Source organism: Onychostoma macrolepis, chromosome 13 (genome assembly GCF_012432095.1).
Source record: "Onychostoma macrolepis isolate SWU-2019 chromosome 13, ASM1243209v1, whole genome shotgun sequence".
NCBI lineage: Eukaryota > Metazoa > Chordata > Actinopteri > Cypriniformes > Cyprinidae > Onychostoma > Onychostoma macrolepis.
In genome coordinates this window covers 7,367,710-7,381,204 of record NC_081167.1, presented here as the reverse complement: position 1 = coordinate 7,381,204, position 13,495 = coordinate 7,367,710, and the positions used below count along the sequence as shown (strand labels likewise).

General features: G+C 35.5%; 1 protein-coding gene across 4 annotated transcripts in view; it reads right to left on the bottom strand.

The window, feature by feature from the left end:
- Positions 1-13,495, bottom strand: part of LOC131551907 (echinoderm microtubule-associated protein-like 4) — a 96,851-nt gene that overhangs the window by 19,642 nt on the left and 63,714 nt on the right. For 3 of the 4 annotated variants that reach the window (XM_058795129.1, XM_058795127.1, XM_058795130.1), the window contains 10 exons: positions 11,106-11,243; positions 9,781-9,806; positions 9,203-9,235; positions 7,109-7,232; positions 6,370-6,519; positions 5,579-5,648; positions 4,460-4,570; positions 3,739-3,834; positions 3,303-3,437; positions 554-689 (listed from right to left, as the gene is read on the bottom strand). In XM_058795129.1, coding sequence (XP_058651112.1) covers positions 554-689; positions 3,303-3,437; positions 3,739-3,834; positions 4,460-4,570; positions 5,579-5,648; positions 6,370-6,519; positions 7,109-7,232; positions 9,203-9,235; positions 9,781-9,806; positions 11,106-11,243 — 1,019 coding nt within the window. The remainder of the gene's footprint in view (positions 1-553; positions 690-3,302; positions 3,438-3,738; positions 3,835-4,459; positions 4,571-5,578; positions 5,649-6,369; positions 6,520-7,108; positions 7,233-9,202; positions 9,236-9,780; positions 9,807-11,105; positions 11,244-13,495) is intronic. The other variant, XM_058795128.1, reaches the window with a different exon arrangement.

Sequence of the window (13,495 nt, the reverse complement as noted above, 5' to 3'; positions counted from 1 at the left end):
GGAACACATGGGCTGTAGTAGGTCAAATGTGAGGGTCAGCAAGATTTTATTTGTTGCATTTACCATAGTGTAATAAATTCCTCTTTTTAACTGAGTGTATTTTACTACTGAAGTGAAAAACTATGGAATGGCAATAATAAATCATTTTCACAGTCATGACATAAGAAATAAACAAAGATTTCCTATAGTAGTGTGACATCTACAGTCTTTCCTGACCTGTGCAGTAACGTTAATATGACACTAATATGTGTCTTTTAGTAGAACATAATGTGGTTATGCATTGACCCTACATGAATCTGGCCTCATTCTACTTCCTTTATTTTCTTTTATGGTAAGCGGGAACTTCACTTGTCTGTATGGTTTCAGAGCGTGCAGCAGAGCAGAGGATCAGACTGCATTTGGTGGAGGATACCATAACTTGCCACCAAAGCACTTTTTGTAAAGAAATGCACGTAATGATGGAAAAATTAGGAGAATGCTAATGTGAAGTATGCGTTTTAGTATCCTGGCAGTGCTAATAATGTCTGTGCCTGTGTGTGTGTCGAGTATCTACCTTTCGGCCCTTTCCCTGGTGCTGGTTCAGCGGTGCTGCGGGTCCATATCAGCATGATTCCTCCTGAGTCTCCGGTCAGGATGTCTCCATTATTGAGGAAGGCCAAACACTGCACAAATTTGGGCTTCTCGTATTTCTGTCAAAGACACACACACAAAAGTAATAAATGCGAAGTCGGGTTTTATAAACTCCATGTACTATGTACTAGTCTGTGCTTTGTATATCAAGGTGACTGCAGCATTAGTCTGGAAATGTTTCTTGGGCTGGGAAATGTTGCTAAATTAAATTTCTCTCAATTTTATGTATTTTTTTTTTTTTTTTACCTTTTGACTATTTCATACATGACTCAATATTTACTGCATTTTCTCTAAAATGGTCTAACACTGCGATTTTTTTCCCCAATCAGTAAAAATCTAGTTAAAAATAATTATGGTATGTTTTTCACATTGATATTCACTAAATGAGCTCAAATATATTTACATTTAGTCATTTAGCAGACACTTTTATCCAAAGCGACTTACAAATATATATGAAACAATATAACAAAGTATCGAGTAAACAGCAATATTTACCTACAGTACATCTACAGGTGCATCACAAAAAAAATTGAATATCGTGAAAAAGTTTATTATTTTTTGTAACATTTCAAACAGTGAAACTTTCATATATTCTAGATTCATTACATGTAAAGTAAAACATTTCAAAAGTTTTTGTTTGTTTGTTTTAATTTTGATGATTAGAGCTTACAGCTCATGAAAGTCAAAAATCCAGTATCTCAAAATATTAGAATATTTCCTAAGATCAATCAAAAAGATTTGCAAAACAGAAAAGTTCAAGTTCTTTAAAGTATGTTGATTTATGCACTCAATACTTGGTTGGGGCTCCTTTAGCACAAACTCCAGCATCAGTGAGGTGTGGCATGGAAGCGATCAGCCGGTGGCACTGCTGAGGCACTATTGAGCCTTCAGCTCGTCTGTATTGTTGAATCAACTGTTTCTCTTGAAAATATCCCATAGATTCCACAAGGGGTTCAGGTCAGGCATGTTGGCTGGCCAATCAAGCACAGTAATATCATGGTCAGCAAACCACTTGGAAGTGGTTTTGGCACTGTGGGCAGGTGCTAAAGTCCTGCTGGAAAAGGAAATCAGCATCTCCATAAAGCTTGTCAGCAGGTGGAAGCATAAAGTGCTCCAAAATCTCCTGGTAGATGGCTGCATTGATTTTGGACTTGATAAAACAAAATGGACCAACACCAGCAGACGTCACGGCACCCCAAATAATCACTGACTTTGGAAACTCACTGGACTTCAAGCAGCTTGGATTCTGTGCCTCTCCAGTCTTCCTCCAGACTCCAGACCTTGATTTCCAAACGAAATGGAATATTTACTTTCATCTGAAAAGAGGACTTTGGACCACTGAGCAACAGTCCAGTTCTTTTTCTCCACAGCCCAGGTAAGATGCTTCTGACGTTGTTTCTGTTTCAGAAGTGGCTTGGTCGCCCTTTTCCTGAAGACGTCTGAGCGTGGTGACTCTTGATGCACTGACTCCAGCTTTGCTTAACAGTATTCTCAAGCTTGCAGTCATCCCTGTTGCTTGTGCACCTTTTTCTACCCAATTTCTTCCTTCCAGTCAACTTTGCATTTAATATGCTTTAATACAGCACTCTGTGAACAGCCACCCCTTTCAGTAATTACCTTTTGTGACTTACCCTCTTTGTGGAGGGTGTCAATGATTGTCTTCTGGACCATTGCCAAGTCAGCAGTCTTCCCCATTATTGTGGTTTCAAAGAACAAGAGATACCCGGCATTTATACTGTAGGGATGGTCATTTAATGAAACTCAAATGTAAATATTCTAATATTTTTGATTTTCATTAGCTGTAAGCTCTAATCATCAAAATTAAAACAACAACAAACAAAACTTTTGAAATGTTTTACTTTAATGAATCTAGAATACATGAAAGTTTCACTCTTTGAAATAAGCTACAAAACTAAATGTACTTGTTCACCTGATGCACCTGTATTTTTACTAAAACATCTTTAATATAAAAAAAAAAAAAAAAATCTCTTCTGAGTAATTATGCTAAATAATCAATGAATCAGAGTTCTGAATCGATTTGTTTATTTCAAACTGATATGCTGTTTTTGAAACTGTAGATTAAAATCATCTTTCTGAACACTCTTATACCAATGAGCTGCAAGACAAAGAGGGATCTTGAAACTAGTCTAAAGACGCAGTCTTTGTGAAACTCAACTGTCAAATAAAAAGCTCATTAAAGGAATAGTTCATCCAAAAAAATGAAAATCACAATAATCCATTTTTAAGACAAGTTTAACTTCAAACTTCTTTCTGTCAAAAATACAATAACACTGCTTTCTCCAGTGAAAAAAATCGTGACGTGAGAGGACAATAAGGGATGGACTTTTTTCACTAGAGGAAGCGTTATTATGGAGTGATATTTTGGCCAGAATCGACAGTTTAAAGTTAAAGTGCCTTAATGATGGATTTGTTTCTTAAAAACAGGCAGTTTTTCATAAGATGTTAATTGATGGACCAGAGTAGGATTATGAGAGGATTATTGCGATTATTGTTTTTATCAGTTGTTTGGACTCTCATGCTGACGGCACTGCATTCACTGCACATCTTTTATGGCCTGAGGGTGAGTAAATTTTTAGCAAACTTGTATTTTTGGGTGAACTATTTTTTTTTTTTAATTCCCCGATGAGAAATATAAGCACGGGTGTCCTTACACCAAAGATGCCTTGTTTGCGGGCGAGTGAGGAACCGCTCCAGGTCCAGAAGAAGATATGGGATTTCCCACATGTGACAATGGTATTGGCGTCAGTCGGGTGAAACTCCACCACTAAGACCACTTCATTGGTTGTCTAATAAAACAGTACATTGGCAAAATCATTACATGAAGAACAAAGGGATGAGAAGAAGCAAAAGAAGAATGGGCAGTGAAACAGGGGAAAAAGGTACAAAGACATGGCAAAACATAAAAGGACAAAAAGGAAGCCATCTGAAACACGATGAAAAGGACTGAGAAGAAAGGAGAAGAAGGAAACAAGATAAGAGCTAAGAAATCTAAAAGAACGGAACAAAGGAAGGGAGATGGTAAAAGAGGAAGGTAGTGGTGATATGTGAGACAAGAGAACCAAATGAGTCAAAGAAGTGTCCACGTACCTTTATCTCAGCGATTTTTGACTTCTTCTGCCAGTCCCACACAGTGAGCATGTGCTCATTAGAGTCATCAATCACACTGAGATGAATGCCTGAGTCCTACACACACATACACACACACACACACACACACACACACACAGTTTGAGCGTCACAATTCCATACTCTAACATTTCAGATGAAATTACTGTTTACAAACAAACACTCAATCACAATACTTTCGGTTTCTTTAGTCACCCCATACAATAGCTGTTTATATATTTGCACTTCATTCAAATAGTCACTGAAAGAGTCCAAAAAGTGCAGTGTTTGATGTTGAAACAACCAGGTTCATAAAAACTTGGTTTTCCATCATTTATAAGGTGAAGAAGTCTTGTATTATCCATTAGTCACCAGAAAAACTGTCACAAAGGCAACACAATTCCTATCTTCCTCTGAGCCAAATGACAAATATTGTTCAATTCTCAGTCGATTTTCACAGATATGATATTATTTTATGGCTTATCCTGATTTCAAGCTTAGAATTATTTGCAGTTACAAAAAAAATGCAAACATGACCCAGATCCAGGAAGAGCACAGTGTAAAACACTAGAAAAATTGAAAAAAAGAAAGAAAGAAAAAACACAAACCACCGGGCTTATCAATTATAAAAATAGTTGTTAGGCACTGCTAGTTAAACACATAATGAAACCAATTCAAATGAGGTAGCTGATGTTAGACTTACGGCTTTAGAGAAAGCGAGGGATCCAACTCCTCTCTCAAAGGTGCCGAGGCCGATGATCTGCAGCGTGGACAGACTGACGGAGTCCCAGACTCTCACGTGAGGCTGAAGCGGCTGCAGGATCACACACAGATCACAACACAGAGATCTCAAATATCACAGCAGGAATTCATGAGTCAAACATCCAAAAGAGCTTATATTGATAAACAAGCAACGTTGTTTGGAAAAGAAATTAGTAGGAGGGAATAAAACTTCTGTAAAGTGTTTTTACAGTGTTTTAAGTTCTTTAGGGATCCTCTGAATACCTGCAGGTAGATGTGTTTGTTTATGCACTTTCAAGACATACTGTTTGCCTTGAAAGTTTGTTTGCTAAAGCTGAATAGAAACTAACCAGTTATTCCAGACCTGTTCTCCAATTTTGCATAACTAAAGTCAAAAGATGGAGCATAATATTTGAAAATGAAGTAGAGTAGTTTAACAGGTCCTCGGAAAGAAAAAAAAATAATGCCATGTAATGAGCAATGAGTAAATGTTATGAGAAAATCAAGTTATACTGACAGAACAAAACAAAGTGAGAGAAATAGCTATTATGGAAGAATGAGCCACTTGTATCATACTTTAATTCATGTCAGTTATACGATTACCAATGCAGAAATACAGATACGGAACAACAATCAAGTTTTATAAATCATTTGCCATTGTTAGAAAGTGAATATTAAAAAGATTGAATACTTGCATACTCCGAGAGACACAACAACTATGATTGTTTAACAATTTTGGGGTCAGTATGATTTTTAAAAAATGTTTTTAAAAGATGCCTCATGCTCACCAATGTGTCATTTATTTGATCAAAAATACAGTAAAAAAAGTAATATTGTGATATTTTCAGGATACTCTGATAATTATAAGGCTCAAAAGAGAATTTATTTGTAATATAATTGTTTTTTGTAACAATGCAAAAGTCTTTCCAGTCACCTTTGCTCAATGTAATGCATCCTTGCTAAATAAAAGTATTAATTTATTAAAAAATAAAATAATAAACCCAAACTTTTGAACGGTAGTGTACATTACAGCAAACACAAGTTTGTGCTTTATCATGGTAGCTACGCTGATAAAACTCACCCTGCCATCCTTATCCACGCCTGCTATCTGTCCTGTGGCGATACGGATCTTATCCGGGTGAACAGCAAGACTAGAAGAGAAACAGACATTCAGAGAGAGCAGAACATTCACTGATCAACACTGCTCAAGTCCTCCTGAGGTGAATATGGCTTTGTCATTAATATGTCATCAGGCAATTATGCAACAAATAAGGATTTCCACTGGCTTGTCCATATAATGAAACCTAGAGACCAGTATGAATTCCATTATATACATATTTTAGACAATATTTGGTAATACTTTAGATTAGGAAGCACTATTAACTAGTTGCTGATTAGCATACATATTCCTAGCATATCTGCTGTTTATTAGTACTTAACAAGTACATATCAATGCCTTATTCATGACTACATTCTAGATCCCTTAACTTTACCCGATACCTAAATCTAAAGAGTTACCCAATATTCACAAGGCCACAGGAACAGGTTAACAATGCTAAGGTAATACTGTTAAGGTTTTTTTCTTTTTCTTTTGTAAATCACATCAGCTCATTTGTTTAAATCAGGGCCCACAGAAGAAATTTTCCTGTCATTTCCATCCTGTGATTACACAGCCTCAGGAAGACAAAAAATAAACATGAATTCACAATGACAGACAATCACCAAGTGAAACCGCAACATCTTTCAATGCAAATTTTTTAAGTGAGAGCTGGTTATTTATTCCCCGTCAGTGACAAAGTCCCATATGACTAATGATAAGACCAATAGATAACTGCATGGCCCCAATAACACAATATGTGTTTTCAGTCTCACCATTTGACACAGTCAGTGTGTCCTAAATAGTGCCGCTGTGTCCTCTCCTCGTAGTTGAAGAGCACAACCACTGAGGCGATGAAATATACGATCTCCCCGGTAGGTAGCAAGTACACATTTGCACGGCAGTCACGTCCCCTGTAGCCATATCTGCCAGTCTGAGTCAAGGATGATACAGGGAAAACAACAATATACCAAAAACCCAAAATGTATGTAATATCTATCTAATGGTTTACTCGACCGTCACAATGTTTTAATATCTGTGAATTTAATTCACGGAATGGTGGATTGTCTATGCAAATACTGGTTAAAAAATAAAAAATAAATAAATAAATAAATAAATAAATAAATAAATAAATAAATAAATAAAATAAATAAATAAATAAATAAATAAATAAATAAATAAATAAATAAATAAATAAATAAATAAATAAATAAATAAATAAATAAATAAATAAATAAATAAATAAATAAATAAATAAATAAATAAATAAATAAATAAATAAATAAATAAATAAATAAATAAATAAAATAAAATAAAATAAAATAAAATAAAATAAAATAATTTTCTTGCCATAAACATTCTAATCCATTTTCAAATGAAATTTTTTTAAATGCATTTTTATGTAGTGTCATGCTATGATTTGACTTTTACATCTTTATTTTGCCTACTGTATGTAAAGTATTGTAATGCACCATTGTAAAATAAAATATGTGCAAAGCATGCTAGAAAGGATACACCCACTCCAGTTTGAGTCTCTCTGGGGGAAGTTCGGTGCGGACATCGTCGTAATTCTCCACGTCCGATGGGATGAACATCGTGATGGGTCGTCCTCGCATGAACATTTTAATATATTCTCCCTCTGTGGAGAAATTTGATGAAAGAAATATATTGTAAGAAAATACTAGAAGATAGTAACAAATTATTAAGAATCAATAATTATAAGCAATTAGTAACTACTGCGAATGAAATGTGTATCTCAAACAAAACCCATGTTTGTTTGTGTAAAGTATATCTTGAATTTAAGAAGCAAGTTATCTTAAATTTGGTAGTGAACATGGTCTTTCAGAACAGACTGCGTGAGTTTGTTCATTTTAGCAACATTTAACAACCACATAGCATATATTTAGCTTCTAGCATTGCTCCTTCTTACTTAAAGTTTTTAAAATACTATACATTTCTAAATGAAGCTCTTCGATGGAGTTAGTGAGGCTCATGCTTTGAACTCATTCATAAACCCAAGCAAAACAAAAGTGAAGCTTTGCGCAGCGTGCAGAAGGCCCAGAGCAATGACAATGCCCAAATTTAGCTGTGATTTAATAAAGAAAAGTATAAAGCAGAAACATCAAGTTGGTGAAAAAATGGACAGAAAAAAAAAAAAAAAAGTATTTTCTCTGCTCTCCAGAATCACTTTGCACAGTAGCAGATCTTATAATAGCATTGCATAATTCTATAAAGTATTTAACACTGAACAAGACATCTGACCACAGATAACCTTTAAAAACAGCTTAGTTGGCCGAGAATCTCCAGAACATTCCTCACTGACACTGATATCCTTAAAGGGATAGTTCAGCCAAAACTGAAAATTCCGTCATCATTTACTCATGCTCATGTTGTTCCAAACATGAGCATGAAAGAATTTTAGAAATGTCTGTGTGCATGTTTTTTTTTGTGTGTTTTTTTAATAATAATACAATATTTATGTTTCACAGCAGAAAGAAAGTAATCAGATTTGGGATGAGTAAATGAGTAAATGACTGAATTTTCATTTTTGGCTGAACTACCACAGTACATGCTTACTGAATTAGTTATGGTATAAAGGTGAATCTTACAGAAACATCTAGGCCACATTTCATCCCAAAATCAAAAAAAAATTAAAATAATACTTATTTTATTTTTATATAATAAATGATAAATAATATAAATTTTTAACAATTATTTTTGTGAAAAAAATATAGTTTTTTTTTTTTTTTACAAAAAAAAATTGATAAATTATTTTAATTAATTTTATTTTATTAATTAACTCATTTATAATAAATACTATACATTTGATCAATTTTTTGCGATATACACACACATACATACACACATACATTTTACCCCCCCCCACAAAAAAATTATAAAATGTATATTATTTATTATGAAATAATTAATTAAATAAAAAATCTTTTGCATTTCGTCATCATTTCAATGGATATCAAGTACTTTTTTTTTAGAAATCAGTACAACAAATAGTTTTATTTTACAATAAATAAAATATTCTTCCCCACATATTCTACAGTCATGAGAATGAGACTATTAAGGTAAAAGAGCTTAGCTGTCATAAAAATAATGTTACAATGGATAGTTATAATAAATGTGAATTTCTTTCTTGTTTCTTTTCTTTTCTTTTTTTTTTCTTTTGCAGTGAAATATGAACTAGAAAGCTTTATTGAGATTCAGCCGTAAAGCTGTTCTGGTATCTTTATTTTAGGACAAACACATTCCTCTGCTAATGAGTTACTGGTGGTGAATCTACAGCAAGTCATCTATTTAGAAGAAATGAAGAAGCGAGATGCGTGTTTATCGTCTTGCCTGTAAGCTGGGAGGAAATCTACTTACTATTGATTCCTCCAGAAATGTTATTTAAGATTTTGAGGAACAAGAGTGGCAGAGACAGAAGAAGAGTGGAAGAAGTGACTGACCATTGATCTTTCAGATCGATCAACATGTTAAGAGAATTAAAGTGGGAGGATTAGTGCCAGAAACGCTTATAACCAGCCTGAAGCGGGTAAGGGAGGGGTTAAAAAACGTTTTCGGCGGTTTTCGGCCCCGTAGAGAGGAAGGCCTTACCTTGACTGTTTTTTTCACGGGTTGACATTTTAGCTGGGCATGGGACAGAAATAATAATCTCTCAAAAAACAAACACAGAACGACAGACAAGGAACAGTTTTATTGATGTATAGTAAGAGAGGCCTGTCAGCAGTTTTTAAGATGGGCGTGATCATTAGTTTGTGTGTGTCTTTGCCAAGATTAAAATGACTCGAGAGATGCGCACACCTGTAGCAGACTGGGGATAAGGTCGTTCCAGGGCACACTTAGCCTGTGACCACTGGCATGAGCCCGGTGCTAACAGTATTTTTCGGCGTCTTGCTAATCTTGCCCTGGGACAAAGCCAAGTACTAAGAGGTGGCATCATGCTACTGTAGCTTTCATTTACACTTGTGAAATGCAAGTTGGCTACAGGGCACAGCTTAAATGTTTTTTACAGATGTTACTGTGCAAATGTGTATTGATCTAAAGTGCACAGAAGGTCTGCACGAGGCAGCAGTTTCGCTTGAACCACTGTGATACAGGAAATGAGAGGAACACATGAGGAAAAAATGAAGTTGAAACATAATAGATCACATAAAGGCAAAATGAGACTTTACCTTGGCTGATGACTGGATCTCTGTGTCTGAAGAGGAAATGGGAAGAAATTCAAAATATTGTTAACACGAGACAAAAAAAGTGAGTTCCAAAAATGGCATGTTTGTTCAACTACAGGAATGTCTTAAAGGAACATTTCCAAAATGAAAATTAATTTTATTGTCATCATTTGCTCACTCTCATGATGTTTCCAAATCATATGACTTTCTTTTTTTTCCACAGAACACAAAAAGAGAATCTCTGACATGCTTTTTTCCCCATACAATAACAGAACACTTACAATAAGGTCCCTAATATTAACTAATAATAAAAAAATAACAATACCCTTGTTGCAGTATTTCTTATGCTTTGTTAACGCTAGTTAATTAAGTACAATTATTCATTTTTATCATTCATTTATTCATTAATCACTGTTAGTTCATGCTAGTCCACAAAATAATGTAGAACTTTAGATTTTAATAATTTATTATTAAATGCTGCAATTAACATTAACTAAGATTAATAAATGATTTAGAAGTATATTGCATTGTTAGTTTATGTTAACTAATGCAGTTAACTAATATTAACAATTGCAACTACTGTACAGTGTTAACCAAAATCACATAAAAGCACCACAAATGCACCATATCATAAGTTTTATGTTATGGCGAGAGGAATATTATAAGTTAATGACCACACAAATTTCAGACATTATTGTCGGAAGACAATACGGAATATATAGCGCACAAGGAATATATAGCGCACAAGTGGTATAGCCCAATTTATGGTACTTTTATGTTATTTTTTGGAATGTGTCCATCCCCTTTCATTATCAGTAACTTTTCATTTTGTGTTTTCATAAAAAAAAAAAAAGAAAAAAAAAAAGAAAGTCATACAGGTTTACAACAATATTAGGGTGCATGAATACTTTTTCTTCAGCAGGAGGCATGGGGCATAGACAACTTAGATTGTTTGCAATAACACATGGATCTGGACTTTTTTGCATATTATGTGCAGAAATTGAATGAATTTTATTGAATTAATTCAAATTCAAGTAAAATGTGCTGAACAGAAAGTATTACACTAAATATTGGTAGCTAAAAGCATAATCATATTACAAAAAATAAATGAAACGTGGAATGTATCTTCATAAATCACGTGAGCTCCAGTTCACGGGAAATCTGAGTTTCTTGGAATTTTTATTTATGCACCACTTTAAAGCACTGTTTCAAAAACACTTCTGTCAATCAGATTTTTTTGTACTTTAGTTGGATGACTTATATGAGGAATCGAGTCCATAGCACGAATCTTTGTAGGACAAAGGGGAAAGAAGGAACCTAATACTTACTTCTCTGCATTCTTCACCACTTTGGACAGCAGTTTGGAAGTGGAGGCTGCTTTCACCAGCTTATTCCTGCTCTCCTCTCCGCTGTCCCACGTGCTACTCTGAGAACGCTCCATTCCTCCACGCTTCGCACTGCTACCCCTGGTGCCGATGCAAATTACACAAGAAACGACATGTAAGGATTTCATTCAAAAAGGAAGCAATGGCAGAAAAGCTGAAAAACGAGTCGAGGGGAGAAGTTAAAAATTTAGAGGAGAGGTATTGTGAGCTTAGAAGAGAACATTCCATTAAATCTAAATAGATCTACATAAACCCACCAAAAGGAATCACAGGTTTATTCAGACAATATTATTTATCATGGACTGCAAAGTCTAGATGCTAACTCAGTCCAGGTCCTCCAAACTCAAATAACCTTTCCTCCTCTTTAGTTAATTTCAAACTGGAAGCCAGAAAACAAGCAATGCCCCTTGAAAGTCAAAGATGCATCCCTCAGGTAAAAGATCATGCATATTGCAAAGCACAATCCACTCGATGGTTAGTACACACAGGGGAGCTAAAAATACTTGAAACCCAGTCCTGTGGTAAATTGCATGAGATCGTTCGGGAAACAGACGCCACACAGCAAAGCTAAAGGAAGGTAGAGAAGGAAACACATCAGAGGTTTAGAAAGGGAAAACAGAGGAGCGTTATCCTCACGCGAAGCTGTGTACAAGAAAAAACATTTTAACAGTCAAAACAAACCAGTATTCTGGACCACCCCTTCCGACCCAATTTCCAATTCATTCGCTATGGGAGCTAAAAAGGAGGCACTTTTTGACAGAAAAGTGGGAAGTGCAACAAAAATGTTAGGACAATCTGATCTTTATGCAAAAAAATTATTAATGATTGCTCATTTTGGGGCTTGAACCAACAACCTTCTGGTTAGCAGCCCTAAACTATAGACCTTAGTGGAGAATATAGAGGTTAAGGCAGGGGAGCATGGGAAGAAATTTTGGTAGAAGTGATCCAGAAACTCAAAGATGTACACACACACACGCGCACACACACACACACACACACACACATTAAAGCCCAAAGTATACTTAGGTTTTTACATGTACATTGCGAAATATAAATGTTCTATCCACGTGTATTCGTACTTCATAAACGAGTATGAAGACATTTTTATCGATCATACCTTCTGTAGAGAAATGCCGCAGACACTGGACACGGATGAAACTTTCTAGAGCACAAGTTTTTAACGTCTGTGTTCTCACACACTATCAAAAGGTGTATACTTTGAAAGGCTGTGGGTTCGGCTGTACGCATATGCAAAGTGTTCACGCTAAAACCCAAGTATACTTTGAGCGTAAGGCCATTAAATAGGTCAGAGCTGTAGCAAAGTACCTCCAACCTCACCAAACATGGGAGTAAGAGAGGAAAGGATATGGATAGTACTCTGGGGCAGAGCGGACACACTTCCACATGTGAAAAACTGGCTTGAGTTCTACATACTGTATGGGGCCACTTGTGAGGTATACAGGTCTAACGATGTCCATTCCTAAAATATGCTAAATAAAAGTTGTTTGAGCACTTCACATGACTGTATTGTTTTATTATATCTGCCAAAATATTACCATTTATTATCATGGTAGCCTATTAGCTTAACAAGACTTATTTGGTCTACTACTGTAGCTTCACCAACTGGGTTTCCTCCCCAAGTAAAACACATAAAATCAGCACTACCTAGCAGAAACCATGCTAGTCCAGCATTAGCATGCATGCTAGTTTTTGTCTTAAAAACAAAAACACTACATAACATTTGGTCCACCTGCATTTACTGCACTTTCTATTTCTAAGAGTTCTTTTTATAAAAATAAAACACATTGTGCTAACCACAACAACCGCATATTTAGCATCTCTGATGCTAATTACCTATAAGAAAGTTCAAGTATTTACTAGTGTGAGTGGAATCTTCATCGATTGCAGAGGCTTCTCTAAGTAATGTGACTTTGGCCAAAGCCTGGCTAATAATCTTCTTGTTGCATCGTCTAACAAGCATGAATCGGGCCGTAAAATGACATTACAGAGACAGCTAATTGGTTTTCCACTTCTCTTTAGCTAATTGGATGGGACAGCTTGCAGAGTCGATATGAATAACTCAGCAGGCAGGCTCTCGGGTTATTAAGTAGAGACTAGAAGGTTTGCTAATGGTGTTGAAGCATGGCTGGGCTAATGTGTTAGCCTGATTACTCTGCGGATTATTAAGCAATAACCAAGGGTTTGAGCACTGAGAGGACATCACATCTGCTTTCCATTACTTTCCTCTTCTGGGTGGACCGCTCGGAGTGATCCAGAGCATAACACATTCTGACGTACACTGTCAGCCTGATCCTAGCAGGACATTTAGCATA